The sequence below is a fragment of the Dermacentor variabilis genome, chromosome 6 (assembly GCF_050947875.1).
Source record: "Dermacentor variabilis isolate Ectoservices chromosome 6, ASM5094787v1, whole genome shotgun sequence".
NCBI lineage: Eukaryota > Metazoa > Arthropoda > Arachnida > Ixodida > Ixodidae > Dermacentor > Dermacentor variabilis.
Window position 1 is genome coordinate 140614353 of NC_134573.1, and position 18063 is coordinate 140632415.

General features: G+C 44.9%; 2 protein-coding genes across 7 annotated transcripts in view; one reads left to right on the forward strand and one right to left on the reverse strand.

Annotated features, from left to right (window-relative positions):
• LOC142585336 (uncharacterized) overlaps nt 1-4338 on the reverse strand; it is a 27798-nt gene extending 23460 nt beyond the window's left edge. For all 4 annotated transcript variants that reach the window (XM_075696032.1, XM_075696031.1, XM_075696030.1 and 1 more), the window contains exons 1-2: nt 3708-4338; nt 2523-2688 (exon numbers count right to left, since the gene is read on the reverse strand). In XM_075696032.1, coding sequence (XP_075552147.1) covers nt 2523-2688; nt 3708-3866 — 325 coding nt within the window. In that variant the 5' untranslated portion in view covers nt 3867-4338. The remainder of the gene's footprint in view (nt 1-2522; nt 2689-3707) is intronic.
• Nucleotides 4339-4398: 60 nt separating this feature from the next.
• Nucleotides 4399-18063, forward strand: part of LOC142585337 (androgen-induced gene 1 protein-like) — a 32523-nt gene continuing 18858 nt past the window's right edge. Inside the window, exons 1-5 of one of the 3 annotated variants that reach the window (XM_075696035.1) lie at nt 4399-4588; nt 8163-8330; nt 11868-11990; nt 16836-16937; nt 17499-17614. In XM_075696035.1, the coding sequence (XP_075552150.1) occupies nt 8178-8330; nt 11868-11990; nt 16836-16937; nt 17499-17614 (494 nt within the window). In that variant the 5' untranslated portion in view covers nt 4399-4588; nt 8163-8177. Of the gene's footprint in view, nt 4589-5141; nt 5296-8162; nt 8331-11867; nt 11991-16835; nt 16938-17498; nt 17615-18063 lie in introns of those variants that run through there. The other 2 variants (XM_075696033.1, XM_075696034.1) reach the window with 2 other exon arrangements.

Consider the following 18063-nt stretch of genomic DNA (forward strand, 5'->3'; position numbering starts at 1 on the left):
GCTGCTGGGCACGTTCGCAGCATGAAAGGGGTCGCCGGTGTGACTGTGCTGACAAAGTGTCACTCCCAGCAAGGTAAACAGCGTATCTCTGGCCTGAGTACACTCAACTATCATATTATGCTTTGATCAAGCAGCCCAATTGAGTGTGCAGGCATGGCTGAGCTTATTAAGCGTTAGGCGTAGGTGTTCTTGGCCAACCATATGAGTCACCGTAGACAAAATGTGTTCTTCCGTGGTGCTGTTTTAGTGCTGCCCGGCAAGACTCTTTCTCGACCAAGAACTTCAGTCTACTGACTACAATACTATCTAGTGCCATCCTCCAGGAAGGAAGCGCGAGCACAAAACGACGGCCGGCCAGGAAATATGTACAGTCTGAAAGCAGGCAGCCCTGCGCGGCCGTTACACTCTTTGACGCAGCAGTACCGCAGTCCCCCCGCTTTCTTTCCTGGGCAGTTTTTGATGTCTTGCACATTTGGCATTGTTAAACAGCTGTATGAGAACGTTTACCTAAAGGACGGTGGCGCACGTGATTCAGAAGTTTGGAATCACATGCGGTCATAACAACAACACGTCCGCCAGCTGGATTCTACGCCGTCGACTGAAGTTGGATCAGTTCCAGAGTCGGGCTTTCGACGCTACAGTTGGCGTGGCCGTCGCCGGGAAACTCCGCTGTCAGGATCGTGTACCCCTTCCCTCCTCCTCCTACAGTTTCTTTCTTTTTCTTTTAGACAAACCAGGCAAGCAAAGAGCCATGTAAACTATTCAACGATGGAAAATCTGATAGTGTTGCGAAATTTGATCAATAACGGTCGTCAGTGCAGAATCTGTTAAACTTCTTACAGTAAAAGTGCAGGTTACTGTATCTGCAAAAAACTATATTAGTTTGCCATAAAGCACTCCTGCGGTGTTCCTGCACATTAATGTAGTGCAAGCAGCGCACTTTAATGCTTTTTTTTAAGCCTGCCATATTTGCACTTTAGCTGTGGTCGATATAATTAAGTTAATGATGATAGTGATTACTGCATTTCCCATGAAAAAATACATTTAGTAGGTTTTACAAGCTAGAAAAATCGCACTGTTTCTTTAAAAGCATGTTTTCAAAGTAGAGTTCTTATAAAACACTTCCCGACCTTCGGCAGGTACTGTAGTTGGTTGCTAATACTTGCATAATTATGCATACGCTGCACATATAGTATAATCAACAGACATGAATGTTTGAAGAAATGTCGCTTCCTAGGAACTTGATGCCATAGTGTATGATCTGCCAATCAGCTCTGTTTCTGCAATGTATCAGTTATGTGGCAACGAAACGGGTTATTGCACAAACGAATCACTCATTCCCGTCGTTCCATCGCTCAAGTTCTGGAAATTTAGATGGTGCTCATCGCCCAGAAGTGCTATGAGCGACTAGCAAATAGCATGAGGCTGGAACGGGATGTACTATCATGCTTAATATGAGCTGCAACATGAGAATCTATTCTTTTTAGTGCATGTAGGCGCTGCCATGCAATGCCCATATGGCAGCATGGCGGTGCCTATGCAAATAAACTGCCGAAAACCATTCCGATTACAGGTAGCATCCCGCTTACAAGAAAAATGGCACTTGTTATTTTTATTATTGAAAGAACTTGCAGCGTTGCAACTCATTGAGCACAATAGTATACATCAGTGACATACCACTAGTTATCGCATGGAACAAGCAAACGACCGAATGTTGATACATGCAAAGATAAAAAAACCTACTGCAAGACCTTCAGAAATATTTTATGCTGCTCTGTACAGCAAAACAAATCAACTTAAATTATTAGAGCATGCATCACGCCAGTTTCGACGCATACTTGCTGCCCTCATGCCGGCAACACTGGGGGACGTCGTACAAAACAGACGCTCGCATAGGGCTCGATTGGCGGGAACGACAGCCATCTCCATTGCATTGCTTACCATGCACTAGATCGCTTGCATAGGGTTTAAGCCCAAGCCTCTTGAGAGCGACCTTGTGCGCGGCTGTGACAAGTGACTACATTAAGTGACGAAATGGGCTGTCATGCCTACAACCACTCATTCTTGTCGCTCGATCGCTTGGTTCTGGAAATCTAGAATCATCGCTCATCACCCAGAAGTGCTATGAGTTACTAGCCAATAGCATGAAGCTGGAACTAGATGTACATCAGTCAAGCACTACCAAATGTCGGACAGAACATGCAAACAACCGAATTTAGATACGTGGAAGGATACGAACGTATGGCAAGGCCTTCAGAAATATTTTGTGCTGCTCTTTAGAGCAAGACATCTACTTAAATTATTAAAGAATGAGTCGCACCACTCTCGGCGCATATTTGCTGCCCTCATACTGGCAACACCAGGGAGACGTCACTCAAAATCGTTGCTTATATGGGGGTTCAAATTGTAGGCAACGAGCAGATGTGACAGTCATCTCCATCACATCACTTCTCGCTGTTGCGCAAAACATTGCTTGCATGGGGTTTATACTTAATACTTCAGAAATGTTTGAATGGACTCACCAGGCAAGAGGTGATCAGGCACTTTGAAACCAAGTGGTATAAGCTTCTGCAATGTATCTTTGTTGTCGCGGTCTGTCTGGTTCAAGCACTCTGTAAGTTCTTGAATTGAGGCTAATTTCTCCTTCACGACCTTTTCGAGCCTGAGTTCAATTAGCTTTACCTCGGCCTGAAAAAAAGAATGAGAACAGTGTATGGTAGTAAAATTCTCTGTAATCTTGAAAGATACCAGCAGCTCTTTGCAAAGACAAACAAAATATGTTAAATAGATTTTGTGGTATTGGCCGTTAACAGAATATCAAATCTGTTAAGAGAATTTATGTGCCTCCTGATAACTGCGTCTTAGTACTTCCAAACTTATGCCATGATTTCGAACGGAAGCTGAGAAAACACTCGTGTGTCATCGGGACAATAGGCAAGAAGTCGCAAGACCGTAGGACCTGCTGTTCTACAGAAAAGGCGGAAAGGCCAGCTACATATTTGGGGGCAAGCACCTGAGATTATAGTAAAACAGGCGGCGCAGCATCTCCAGGGCACCCAAGGGATAGAGGGGGGAGGGGTTCAAAGCTGAAAGCAGGGCAGCCCGTGGGTTGGGGCCGCGGAGGCCGATGCGTTCCAGGGGGTGTTCGCATAAAAAATTGGCTGGATCTTACACCAAAGGCCTCAGCGAGCCCAACCCACGGACCAATACGGGTTGGCGTCCCCGTTGCCGCTTTGGTGTCCTGGAGGCGCCGCCAATAATGCGAAATAATGACATGTTGTTAAAACTAATAAAATGCAGGACTGAATAAATGTAATTACGCCCAGCCGGCAACTTCTGACGCTAAATTCGGCACTACCGCGCCCCGCGACTTCTGCAACACCCGACAGAACTTTGCCATTAGTACGCCCCACAAAACGGCAAAAGCCCGAATTCATAATGCAAAGAAGGGTAAGGCGTGCAGACACGGACACAAGAGAAGTAGACAACACGAACGCTGGCGTTTGTGTTACCCACTTCTCTTGTGTCCGTGTCTGTTACCCCTCCTTTGCATTATGAATCCTTACCAACTAGCTCAGCTTTCTGTCGTTCAAAAGCCCGCATGTTTGTTGGCTGTAAACAGACGGAAAACACCTAACCAATGTGTGCACGTTAGCTCGAAATTCCGATAGGTTATCACAGAGCGCACGAAAGTTTTAAATTCACACCTCAAGAAGGGTTGCCATTTCGGAAACCTTCCTGGCACTGGTACAGGCAGCACTGGTTCGAGGACCCTCGAGACTGTTGGCGGCGTTGGGAATCTCAACGTCCAGGCGAGCGGCCACTTCTTTCAGCGCCGCGAATGGTTTGTCGGGACCGCTGTTCATTTCAAACACGAGGGTAATGACACAGCAGGCCAAACAAAAACGTGCAAAGAAGAACTGAGACACAAACGGCGAAAATTAGCAAACAGGCAAGCCAAATCTACCGCCGCCGGTGGTGTCGAAAACAAAACCCGACAGTTTCCGGCTTCCAAAATCGCTTTCGCCGAATGCAGAGGGCGCCACCGTATGGAGCGCAGAGACTATTTGGACAGTAGGTCGCGATTTGGACTACTATGATTTGGACACCTCTCATTAAAAATTGCAAATTAAAGTCTACTAATGAGAGCTCTCAAAACCTCCTTCGCGTACACGCAACCACCACGATCACCCCAACCGTTCCAACCCGGCTCCGCGGCATAGTCATGCATCATATAATCCCCATGTTCAACACATGTGTCGTGTAATTTTTCTGTTATCACGTACTTTTTGTTTCCATTATTCATTCGTTAACGAGCATTAGCGAGTTTTGTTTTGTCTCGTTGCAAACACAGCCATCTCATCGCTATTGCCACACCATCAACAACTCCTCCTTTCCGGTCCCGGCATACTTTCATTTTCAAAATTTCCGTCAGCTGTGCCCCCTTTCCGAAAGTAAGATTGTTGCTCTAAATAATCAGTCAATGTCATAATGATTCGACGCAAATATTCCTCGCGTTAGAGCGCGCCGTTTCCACTGAAGAAGGACAACTGATAAGGGGCGCACGGGAGCCGTAGGAGGTGTGCCGGTAGGTCGGTTTCATTTATTGGTGGCATGTTATCGTCATGATCCTTATTTGCCAGCTTTATAACAAATGTGGTCTTTCGTTTCACCCTTAATGTGGAACTGCATAAGACTTTGCGTTGCCCGCGTCGGTGCTGTTTGCGTTGTGCGCTTGAGTTGCAAATTCAGCCTCGAGACACCGCGTTGATCGTCAATCAGTTCGAACGCGACAAGAACAGGAATACGTGATAAACAATGTTTCAAATTTAAGAGACAGACAGAAAAAAAAAAAAGAAGAGCTGTCTGTAAATATGGTTTACGGTGCATTTTCCTTTCCTTTTTCGTTTTTTTTTCTTTTCTTTCTTTTTATTTTTTATTTTTTATTTTTTTATTTTTTTTGTTAGAGCAGCAGCGCTGAAATATCAGCACGTGCTATTCTTGCGAATAATCGCAATGACGCACGCAAATCCCGCACCAACTGACCGTTCTTGCAAGAAGCTGACCTTAGTTGCAGATGTTGACATTTCGCTATTGCTCTATGCTCACGCAGCTGCCGAACGCATTTGTGACATATATCCTTGACTCACCGCGCTCACAATTTATTCAAAATGAACGCAACTCAGTCTTATCTAGCTGCAGCTTTAGTTGAAGTACGGCCAGGACCGGGGCTGCTGCAAAAATAACCATACCAAGCTTGACGGAGGGTCCGTAATTTAAATCGGAATATTCAAGGTAACAATTACGTAGTGAGAAAATAGTCGATTATATATGCAGATTGCAGCATACTCGTTAGTAAAAACGTAACGCGGTTTCACACAAAAGCACCATAGCATCTTGTAAATTACTTCAAATTCCCACCACATATCTATGCCAATTTTAATGAAATGGAATGGATTTAATGCGGATAAATGAAAGAAATTCAACTTGATAGAGGACTCATTTGCTTAGTTTCCAGTCTGATGTCCTAGCGAGTAAATAAATCTCTACTTTCTTTATGTCATGTCTCTTGCTTTTTATCGTGAAAAGAACTGATTGACTACCTTAGAGCACATGCACGGATTAACTATTGGCTACAGACATTATGAGAATGGAGAAACAATCCCTTTGTTGGTGCCGATCTAAAGCATGTAGAAGTTTATGTCAAACATTGTAGTGCCTTCAGTGGAATTGTGTGCAGTAACTGCTCACTGAAGTAACACGGAGTTATGTATAATTAAAGTGCTCAGTGGAATTGCAGAAACAAGTCAGGTGTGCAGATATATGCACTATGACTGAAAGGGATGCGGTATTTTCTCACTTTAGGTGCTGGCAAAAAGCAGCCTTACAGGAGTCCTGACGTAACATTTTCGACTTGCCATCCTATTCAATTAAATAAAGGGGGCAGTAAATTCTGGTAGAACGAGTCCCGCGATGAATGATGATGTTAATGCAATTAGCATTGCATTAATACGATTACAATACACACCGTATTGCCACTGCCGAAACATGTCACGTATGACGCAGGTATGCAGCTGATGGAGCTCTCTTCATCTTTGAACTCCTGCAGCTACTTAGAGTGGTGGTTAGTTTGGTCAATCTATGCTTAGTACAGCTGAGCAGAATCTTGTAGGTTACAGTCGCCGACCGTTTATTCGGACCTCACGGGGACTGCGAAAATGTCCGAATAAACAGGTGTCCGAAAAAGCAGATGAAGAAAAAAAAAAATGAAATCCTTTATTTCCACGCACTTATTCGGGCTCGGCAGTAGGCTTGGAAGAAATCGTGAATGCGCCGTTGCACGCTGTTCCGTTTACGCGCAATCAGATAAGCCTGAATCTCGGAGAGGGTCGTACGGTCACTATTGGCGGCTGAAAGTACAGTCACTGCTTGTACACGCTCCGCATGCGACGGCAGCGCAGCACATGGTGCGTCATCTTCCGACTCAGTCATCGTCCGGCGGTGCAGCAGAAACCTGACGAATGATCTTGCCGTCGTCGAGTTCTGCGCATGTCAATACAGCAGTGTCAGCACCTATGAAACTGTCAAGTGAGACGGTGTCCGGAATCGCAATGCCACCACTGCGCAGGTCTCGGCAGAACATTTTCCGCGTCAGTAGGGAGCACATCGGAAGGCGACAAATCCTCCCGGCACCCGCTTGCCGGCATTCCCCAGCGCAGTCTGCGCGGGCACTGTCGGCGCCATTAGACCCTTGACGCGATGTTTACGTATGCCGCGTTGGATCGCCGAAACCTCGACGCAGCACACAAAGCAAACACCACCGTGCCGACACCAGTCGCACAAACGAAAAACGCGGCCTGCTCGCAGCGTCAATGCCTCTTCCGCGAAGAAACAAATCAGCTGCTGGATTGTCTTGACATGGCTTACTAAGCTGAAACCGGAACTGCTGCAGAGCCGCTCTATCTAACCAGGCAGAAACGATGATGATGAGCGGGGATTTCCAGTAGCGCCACTTCGTGGGGCAGCAAGGAAGCTCCGTTCAAAACAAAAATGGCGTTCAGCAAGTCGAACCGTGCACCGGTCAGAGTCGGTGCATGGTGCTCTCGACCGAGTTGGCTAAAGGAGTGTCCGAAAAATCAGACGAGAGGTTGCAAGGTGTCCGAACTTTCGGCAGTTGTTATACATTATGGTCTATGGGGAGAATGGCGGTGCCGCGAAGCTGACCGAATAATCGGGCATGTCCGAATTTTTGGAGTCCGGAAAATCGGTCGGCGACTGTACTTCTGGGGCACAGCAGAAGAATGTGGTGATGTGTAATGCTAATTGCATTAACATCAACAGTCATCTTATTCCTCTTTGAGCTTCCACTCAAAAAGCTCGGTGGTCACTGCTGCTTGCATCTGCAAGCAGCAGTGAGAAAATTAGAATCAAAGAGGTTCGTTGAACAGCAGCACATAACCAAGTGTCACAGACTCAGTGACACAAATTAGCAACAAAGAGGCTCATTGAAGAGTGGGATATACCCAGTGTCACATATGCATTGACCCAAGTTGGTCCGACGGTTTGGTTCAAACCCTTTCCCCTCAGCACAGCAGCCCAACGCTCTACCCATTAGACGGTGGACCACCCAGTAGCACAAGTTGGTGGGAAAACGATTAGGTGCAGACAGACAGACAGGTACACCACAAACTGGGTAAAGTTCCCAAAGAATGCTAATCGGTTTGAAATACAATACTTGTTCCTGTCAAACATTTTCAATTTTGGCTTGCAGGAGGTGAATGCACAGTAATGTTGCGATTTCTTGGCTCACTTCGTTGCTGCAATCACTATGGCTGCCACCTGAATTGCAGGCTGACTATACACTAGCAGCATTTTTGTTTAAATTTTTTTATTAGCTAATGTCGTCACACCCCGCCTTATTGGTACACGATGGCTGAAAATAATGCTGCATCATGACATCACAATACTATCAATAACATCAAACTCGGCTTTCGAGATTAACTTTAGTATCAAATTGAAATATAAGCAGTTGCCAACGTTCACAGTTGATAAGTGTCACATCCTTTCATGTGTGAGAAGCAAATGGCAGAGTTTTTACTACTTCAAGAAAGTGTGCCTGTACTCCTTTGATTATATTTGTTCCCCTTTCCCATTTATTCCAGATTAAGTTTACCAACATGGTGCATTGGGGGGTCAAGCTGTTTCACGTGGTTGCTTTCTGCACGTACGCTTACTGCATCTACTATTCCGAGGTTCACTTGGACATTCCACAGCGGTCTCCATCCCACAAGAGATTCGGCCGCTACAAGTACCTCACCCATTGGAACTTGGTATGAATTATGTTTGTGGCAGAAATTCAATGGGGAAAAAAAAAAAGAAAAAAGGAATAGCTTAATAAACCCAGAGCTCAAACCAACCCAACTCTACAAAGCGGCACACTCACCTTTTCATCAGCACTTTTATCTCAGTTGTCTGCTGGCTGAAAAATGGACAGCATGGCAATGGGGGATGACATGGAAATTTTTGTAAGCCTTGCAAGTTTTGCTTTGTAAATAAAATCTCTTGCCCGTAGGCTAGGTTCTTGCGTGCAGAGCCAGGGTGAACATGAAAGTACAAAGCTAATATGCAGCCACATAACTAGCATGACTTGTCACGTTCCCACCCTACCCCCTCCCTCGTTAGGGAGAGGGGCTCACTAACCTTTAGAATGTGTGCAAGAATTGCAGTCCATTGTGGCATGTGTGTCGTTGTGCACCTGGCCTGAACCAGCCTCCACGATGTGAAATGCAGCAATGCAGTCGGTGTAATACTTTCTAGTGGATATTTGTTGTGCTGTCTGTACTGTGTTTTTTTTGTGTGTGTCGATATTTATCAGCTATCAGGCATGTCTACATTTACTGCCTAGGCACGTAGTTGTACTCAGCATGACTTTCAACTTGTAGTGGACATCTATAGCACTCTATTGCCGGGAGTTGTCAAGTGCTGTGACAACAGTGATTGAACATGGGGCCTTTTTCCATGTGTTTCAATGGAGCACAGGTATCACATCCATATTTTCAGCGCGTCATCATCCCCGACTATTCCCCGGGTAACAAATAACCTTGCAGTACCTGCATTAGTAAGATCTTGACGAGGGCTAGTTGGTTCATACTTAGAACTGAGGTGAAAGAGCGCGAAAAAGACGAGGACACAGCGCTTGTCTGTGGTATTTGTTTCCTTGTGTCCTTGTCTTTTTCGCGCTGTTTCACCTCAGTTCTATACATTACCTGCCACTGCAACATGGTAATTTAATAACACATTGCTTTCTACGATATGGTTTCACCTTCTCATATGCCAATCACAGTGCGTTCTATGGCAGTTGCAATAAGACAGTGCTAGATGCCCCTAAGGTGTACAAAAATATATGCTGTGATGCATATTGGGTTCAGGAAATGTGTGCACTGATAATAAATGTATAATTGTATGCTTTCTTTTTGAGAGACTACGCAGCTAACCACTTGTCACCACTAGCTTGAGACGTCATGCTGGGAACGCTGTTTTGGGAAACCAGAATCACTCAGTGTACAAGTTTGAAGAGGGAGAGACCTGAAAAGTATTTGGAAAATTGCGTTGCATTCTCAGTTGGCCGTGACATTTCTTGAATAGCAAGCAGATTAAAAAAAAAGAAAGAAAGGCTGAAATCTCTTTCCTTGACTGGCTAAGCAAGACTGTGTTTGTTGTATTCAATATTTGTTGCAGCTGCAGCCTCACTAGTTGATGTCAAATAAATTTTACTTCACTCGCCACACCGACACTTCAGCCTATGTGCTATACAAGTACTGCACGCAATTGCGCATGCATGCAACGCACACAGTTATACTTCCTTTTCTTTTTTAATTTTTGTACCTTCCTTCATTTTTTGAGCCAGCCAGCAGCAGTATTTCGTTGAGCATCACGACACACCTTTTGGCTTTGAGCAAGCCTTCTCTGACAAGCTGACATATGACTCCATCATGTGTGCTATGTTTGCTGCTTCAGCCAGCAACACACACTTCGGTCTTCTACATTCTCTCTTTCACCACAGTACTCTGTTCACTTACTTTGTTGTCTCTGAGCTGGCGCTGGTTGGTTCTAAACGAATCCAGCCAATAGCCATCATCTACTCCTGTGATGTCATTGGGATAAATGAAGATTGGTGGAAATTCGCCATTGCTGCAGGACAGTACAAGTGACTATTACAATGATATTGTGAGTTAATTGTTTGGTTTATTCACAGGGTATTAATCCCAAAGCAACACATAGGCTATTGAGAGCGTGCAACAAGACTGTGGCGCGGCCATGGTGGCATGTTGTGGCAGTGACTTCTGTTGTAGCTATAGCAGACGGACAGCTCACAAAAGCACTATGCATGCTGTAAACAAAGCTCTTTTTACGTTGCACAGAATATTAAAATACGATAGATAGATATGAAGGTAGTTACTGCAGTTTATTCGTTAGAGGTGCAATACATTGACTCTTATTAATGTACTGGCCCATCGACTGTGACGGCAACAGTGGTGAGCGTGCACGGGAGAATGCATGGCTTGCAAAGGCAGTGAATACATGGCCTCCGAGATGTGCAACACATGATAGTATGCGATGTAGTACCGGACTGGCCATTAGTGGCACTGATGCAGCCTGCCGCAGCACCTCCTTTAGGTTCTGCACAATCTTTACGAGATGTGCCATTGTGGAGGGCTGTGGAATAATTTTAACCCCCTGGGATTCTTTAAGAAATATGGACCTAGATCTATGCACACAAGCATTTTTTTCATTGAACCTCCATTGGGATATTGCCAGGGTGGCCAGGAAGTGAACCCGGAACCTTTTGTTCAGTAGCAGAACACCATTATCACTGAGTCACCACAGCAGGTGTTGTAGATTTTACACTGTGTGTAAATGCGCATTAGTTCACTCTGGCATCTATTAGTTACATTATGGAGCAACTGGGCTGATTTATTCAAGCTGTTGCAAAACTGTTGGAGAGCTCCTTTTAAGTGTTGGAAAACAGGGTTCAGGTCTGAGGAGCGGCACAAGACATTTCTTCGAATTTTTCAAAATGCGCTTTTTGTCCAAGATTTTTTGTGCACAAGTTGTGTATGAGAGGCTACCTCTGTGCCTGCCAGCACTAGAACGCTACCACATTAATATTGCTGAGCTGTGATCAATACTGCATCACTGCTCTTGGAAAGTTGTAGCCACCTCAGCTGCTGTGCCATAGAATATCTAAATTTACTTAATTACCAATACTGCATTGGACTGTACTTTTTTCAGAGCTCCCACTGAAGTAAATCACATGCAGTAAACTTTAATTTGGTGTATCTGTCACATTATCTTATTTGTTGTGTCTGGAACTTCGTATTGTTGTTCATTATAACAAGGTTAGAAGCTTACTTGTAATTGAGAAGAGCAGTTTGGACTTGTTAGTGCACGACAAAATACATAGCATCTGGAGTGCTAAGACATGCATAGACTAGGAAGGGAATGGGTGCATTACCTATCTTGTGCTCATCTATACTGTGTTAGTGTTCTAACTCCTTGTTTTGCCTTGCTTGTAATGTTCTGTCCTTGTGGCAGTTTTCCTTTGTTTTTGTCTTTTTGTTTCGAAACATAACTGGACTAGCTGGTAATTTTACATAGTGCTAGAGTTACAGCACAAAAGGAGGACAAGCCACTTGGTGGTAAACGCTTGTCGTTCTTGGCTGAAATCTTGTCTTATGTCCTGCTTTCACACTGTAGCCCCCTAGTAGCTCGTTAAAGTACTTAGGTGCAACTGCATCGAGTATCACACACGCTGCCCTCATCGTAGGCCACATTTTGATGTTTTAACAACATGGTTTTCATTGCAGACATTGCAGGGGTTGATGTTCACCCTGAGCTGCTTCCTCGACTTTGCGCCGATGCGAAACAAGCGAAGGCTCAAGCAGGTTTACGACCACCTATTTGTGGCGCTGTCGCTACCGGCGAGCATGGTGAGTCTTGCGTGGCAAAGTGCGAGGATGTCGTTGTCTGAATTGATTTAGTGTTTATATTTAGCATCTCTGTTTGAATAGAATATCACACAAAATAATACTGCGCGCTAACATTTTAGCGCCAGCAGACAAGGACAAAAGGGATAGGTGGGGTGCTATGCAAGATGCGCCGACCGTCTCGTTCACCTGAGTTTGCTCAGTGGCAGTCAGTGAACAAATATGGCGCAGTACTTGCAAAATCAGCGGACAATAAAATGTCAAAGTAAAGCCACACATGTCAACTCGAGTGCGTCCTGCGTACGCCACTTCCTCGTTTCAAACACAGAAGACTGAGCAATGTTATGCACCAGCACTGCTTATTGTTGCCAACGCAACATTGCAATACCTTGACGCTCCCGCTATCTATATACGCACTTGGCGCAAGCCGCTTGCAACAGGTTTTCTGGGGCAAAGAAAGAAGGCACCGGCGATTTGACCATGTCACTTCTTTTTGGGCTGTCGATGAGATAACGCCCAAGTGATGATAACCCAAGAGTGAATCTAGATAAGCCAATCAAAATGGAGGCCCCCCGAGTGTTGAATTTTATGTCTTGATACCATTAGCTCATTCATATGAGGGCGTTGCCAGAGCTCGCGGAGTCGCCGAACTTTGCTGAACTCAGGCCTTCCGGCATAGCACCCATAGACGCGTTTTGACCAGGAATGGTGCGGTTGTGCACGGTGTACAAATGTATGAATTTTCCAGAGAATAAGCTCTTGAAGTTAGCGCATCATGGTGTCTACGTCTCCCTTTTGTTCTTGTGTGCTGGTGCTAAAACGTTATCCAAGTTTGTATAGCAACACACAACAGTGTCAGTAATTGCACCAACAAATATATGTACAAAAGAATCTGTGAAATACATGAGTGAACGACCGGCCACTATGGTGTACCATGTTGAAGAGGAGAGAGAGAGAGAGAGAGAGAGAGTGTGTGTGTGTGTGTGTGTGTGTGTGTGTGTCTTCGTGTTACACCTATTTGGGATATCAGAACTACAAAAATGCAAGGTTGTGAGCACAATTTTCTAGCGGCACCCTTCAACGTTTGCAGGAGCCTGAATTTTGAACATGGGAGCTTTTACACTATTGATGCCTCACGAGTGCCCTGTTGCTGGCTTATGTTTGACCATGTTGCTCTGCTCTGTGAGACCAAAATGTTTTGTCTGAAAACTCTCTTTAGCATCAGAAAGCCTTAAAAACACAGCACATTACAAGCACAGCACAGCAGTAACACAGCAGTAACAAATTACTCAGTACGAGTCATCATTAGTCAACTGCATTTTTAAACTGGTGTTCTGTGCTGGTGAAGCTGGGTACTTAGTTCAAAACAGCTGGCTGGTATTGACAATGAAATGTTTAGTATCTTCTTTCGTAAAAATTTGCTATGTGATTGCAAGAATGGCAGGCATTGGCTTGTATCCTGAACTTGATTACTTGCCAGCCTTTAACAGATTAATTAATGATCAATCATTTATATATTCAGTGTGGAATAGAGAGAGGCAATCGTGTTTTTAATGAGACATCTGTTGTCCTCACTGTGAGGTTATTAACACTGTAGAGGAAGTGGCGATAACAAATCAGCTGTCGAGAGAATGTGTGTCAACAGCACATCATATTTTCATGCTCATTAATGTGCAGATTTTACATGAATACTCAGAGTTGTGCTTGTTTGGCAGGCACATAGTCAATGCGTATACTAGCTGTCTTCGTGCCCTTGAATCGGGCAAGCTAACTTTACTGAATCAGGCTTTTTGCTAATACTGACCTGGGGCACGACCAGAGATGGTTGTTCGAAATTCGCGTCCAGTTTGTGTTCAGTTTCGCCTCAAGCTATTGGCCTAGGCAGCACAGAGTCATCAGCCACCGGGCACGGCTGACGACTTGGCTCAGCTTAGGCCACTCGCTTGAGGGGAAACTGAACGTAAACTGAATGTGCGTTTCAAACAACTATCTACAATTGCACCCCTTGCCTATGCAACATGACTGTAAACATCATTTTGGCTGTCCCATTCTAGTATGAAGAAGGAACCCAAAAACTGCGTGTTGTTCTTCTTTTCTGGCAATTACAGCTTGTTCCTACTTTTAACACCATATTTACTTGCATAATGAAAGCACTCGCTTAATGAACACGGCCCCCACTTTTCCAATCAAGAAGTGTGTTTGTTTCTTTTCCTCGCGTAGTGATCACACCCTGAACTTGCTGCCATGAAGTAAGAGACATGCAATACAATTCGGCGTCTGATATGGTGTCCGGCGGGTACGATCATGTCGGACCCTGTATCGGACACCGAACTGTACCGTGTGCCGCCTACTTTTATTTGGATATCAGTTTCATTCATTCATTCATTCATTCATTCATTCATTCATTCATTCATTCATTCAGTGAGTGTCCCGCTTTGCCAAAAAGGCGTTGCAGCAAGGGGGTTACAGACTTAAATAAAACACTTCATCTATACAGCACACTTGCGTCTCTCGCAGCCGGTTCCAATGTCTGATAGTCATCACAAAGAAGGAATTGTAAAACATAGTTGTCCTTGCACGGTACTCTTTCACTTTGTGTCGGTGGTCATTTCGACTGGATATGTAATTGGGTTCCTCAAAGCAGTTATTACAAGCAATTCCAGTGTTACCATGAAAAACACAAAAGAAAAACTTCAAATGCAGTTTGAAGTTTTCGAAGTATGAACGCTTCAAAGTTGAAGTATGAATGCTCCAGGCACATTGTTGCCGTCGTCGTCCCCGCGCGCCACATGCTGTAGGTGCGAGTGAAAGCGCGTCAGGGAGGCCGACAATCACTGCTCAATCTCGCGCACGCAGGGGAGGAAAGCGGGGAGGAAATGCACCATCTTTTGTCGCGCAAAAGGCCCCGGGGAGAAGGGAGGGGCAGCGGCGTTGTACTCTGGCAGCAATTGCTTGTTGCACGACCACCCTCGAGGGGCGCCGACGATCGCGGCTCAATCTCCAACGTGCTAATGAGCAAATTGGGAAGAAAACGCGCTGTCTTCTGTCGCACACATGGCACTGGGGGGGGGGGGGGGGGGTTAGGTGCTTGACTTCGTATTACTCTGGCAGCAATTGCGCATTGCGTGGCCGCGGCGCACGCTAACTTAAAAGCGATCTGTGTTGGGGGCCGAGTCTAAGTGCGACGGCGGCTCATACCTGTGTGCGTGCTACATTCGCGCCACTCACCTTGCAATGAAGTGATACACAGCGCACAGGTCGCTTCACTCGCTGCTGCCGCCACACTTCCTCACGTCAGCGTTTTGACAGAGAGTGGCCAAAGGTGATTGAGTGCGATGTGTTCATGTTTGCTTGTGCATGCTTACACCATGCTTATTTTTACCTAGTAAGCGAATGTTTGCAAGTTTATACGGCTGATAAAACTACTATCCTTACTGCGTTTAGCTATGTACACATTTGCCATCCAATTGATGGTTCGCATTTTGGGCAAAACTGCAACTTTTTAGAGGTGGTCACGAAAAAGGAAATCACTAATAATTTTACACTGCATAATGAACGCACCCCCAACTTTGCACATGTTTTTCGGGAAAAAGAAGTGCGTTCATTATGTGAGTAAATACAATATGTAGATAATAGGCTTGAACTAATTGTCTCAAGAATTGTTCGTGATGAAAAGACCACAGAAAATGTCATCGCCTCTTTCTTAGCATCAACATATAACAAAGTGTAGAAAAAGACACCTAATGCTTCATTCTTTTCATTGTGATTTCCCATTGGTCAAGCTTGCCACATATTTTTCTGACTTTGCCACAGTTATTGTCTGTAGATTTACGAAAAATTTAAGTATAAACGCCATGCAAGCGATCTTGCATGCGACAGCGACAAGCGATGCGATAGAGATGGCCATCACATTAGCTCGTCGCGTACAAGTCATACCCCATGCGAGCGACGATATTGAGTGACGTCTCCCTGGTGTTGCCGGTGTGAGGACAGCAAATGCACGTCGAAACTAGCGTGATGTGTGCTTTATTAATTTAAGTTGATGTATTTTACTGTAAAAAGCATCATAAAATATTTCTTAACGTCTTACAGTAGGTTCTTATCCTTGCATGTATAAGAATTCAATCGTTTGCTCGTTCCGTGTGACAATCAATAGTATATGAGTGATTTACATCCAGCTCTGGCTCCGTGCTATTGGCTAGTCACTCATAGCACTTCTGGGCAATGAGCGACGAATTCTAGATTTTCAGAACCGAGCGATTGAGCGGCAAGACCGAGTGATCTGCTCAAGCGACAACCCATTTTGTCGCTCGAAACAGTCGCTCGTCGCCGTTGCACACAAAATTGCTCTCATGGGGTTTAACCTTCAAGCAGTCTATGAGAGGAATAAGAGCATACAGCAATAAAAGTGAGCTCATCCAGGCACACTGATGAACAATGATGCTCATTGGGGCTAGGACATGTTAATTGTTGAACCATCTTGTACTGCTGCCTCAACAAGTGTGTTCAGGTGGATGAAAATTACTTAAAGTGTTTCATTAAAACTAACTACTCAACAGTGAACATTGTGCTGCGACTTTTTCTTTTCCACATTGCAGTTATCGCGACACAAAATTGCTGGCCTCTTATTCCCTAACCAAGCTGACCATGGCACTTTGGTTGCCCGATTTCTTCTGGTTTCTCCAATATGTCACACAAGGACGACAGAGAGGAAACAAGAGCATTGCTGTCTGTCGTACCTGCGTGGGTGTGATGCTGGCTGAACCAGTCTATGTGCACTGACCGACCAAGTAAATAACCGGAAATTCTTCTCTCTCTTTCTCTGTTCCCCCGTTCTTTTTTTTTCAGTTTGTGACCGGATTATTTTGGGCACTCTACTTCTATGATCGAGAGCTGATTTTTCCAAGATCACTTGCGATCTACTACCCATGGTGGCTCAACCAGCTGTCGGTGCGTACATTGCATGGCTGCTGCCTTGTGCTCTTCATTTGGTGAATAGCTCTTAGAGGCCAACTGCAGCATAGTTTCAGACTGCATAAAAGGCATCATTTCTAATAGCGTAGATACAAAGCCACCTCGATGTAAAATTTTATGTAACAGTGACACCGGGGCTAACCAATGCAGGGGCTATGAAGAAACTGTAATGGTTGGCTCTGGATTGATTCTTACCACCAAAGGTTATAATTAGCATTTCTCCTAAAGTCGGTAAACTAGCATTTTTGCGTCCCACACCCCTGAGAACGTGGCTGCCATGATAAGGAATTAAACTCGCAGAGTCATACACAGCAGCACAATGTCACGGATACTGTTGACGAGTCATCGTTTTGCCTAGACAATGCGGTTTTAACCAGAAGTGCACAAAGAAACCATGCGTTTTCCATGTTCTGTAGATTGTCTCAAGACTATCGGATTTTTAATTTGCACACTGTACAATATTTCCATATAGTATTGTGTGTACTAGCATGTTCTTGCTTAACGTCTTCATGCATCTGCCTGCCTTGTTGATTACAGCACACCAACATTACATTTTTCGCATTGCTGGAGGCCAAGCTCGTCCACCATGACACGCCTGCCAGGAGAGATGGGTTTCGTACCATCTTCATGTTAGTGTGTGCCTACGTCGGCTGGTAAGTGAGTGCGCCCGTCAGAACGCTTGCTTCCAATACATGCACCGGCAAATAAAGCTTCTCTTTTTTTCTTTTCGTAGCGTAGTGTGCTGTCAAGTGGTGGGTAATGCGCCATTGTCTCGCTAGGTAGAACATGCAGAGTCAACCTTTGCGCACCATGGTTCCAAGTTGTCAAAGAATGTGCTAATGTCATTGTCATGATCAATACACCATATAGATGGGCAGCAGAGGTACACCACAAGTTGTTGCAAACTGTCCGTCCTTTTCTTTGCATCTTCACCTTTTGGCTTGCGAGTCATTATTGCAAACCTTTAGCTACCAGCCCAAATTACTGTTGTAATGATTGGCTTTTTACTACCAGCACCGTAGTGATAAACTTGGACCATCTGCATACTGCACTCCATCTCCATTTTTCCATCCAGTTGACCAGGAAATTGACACCAGGCATT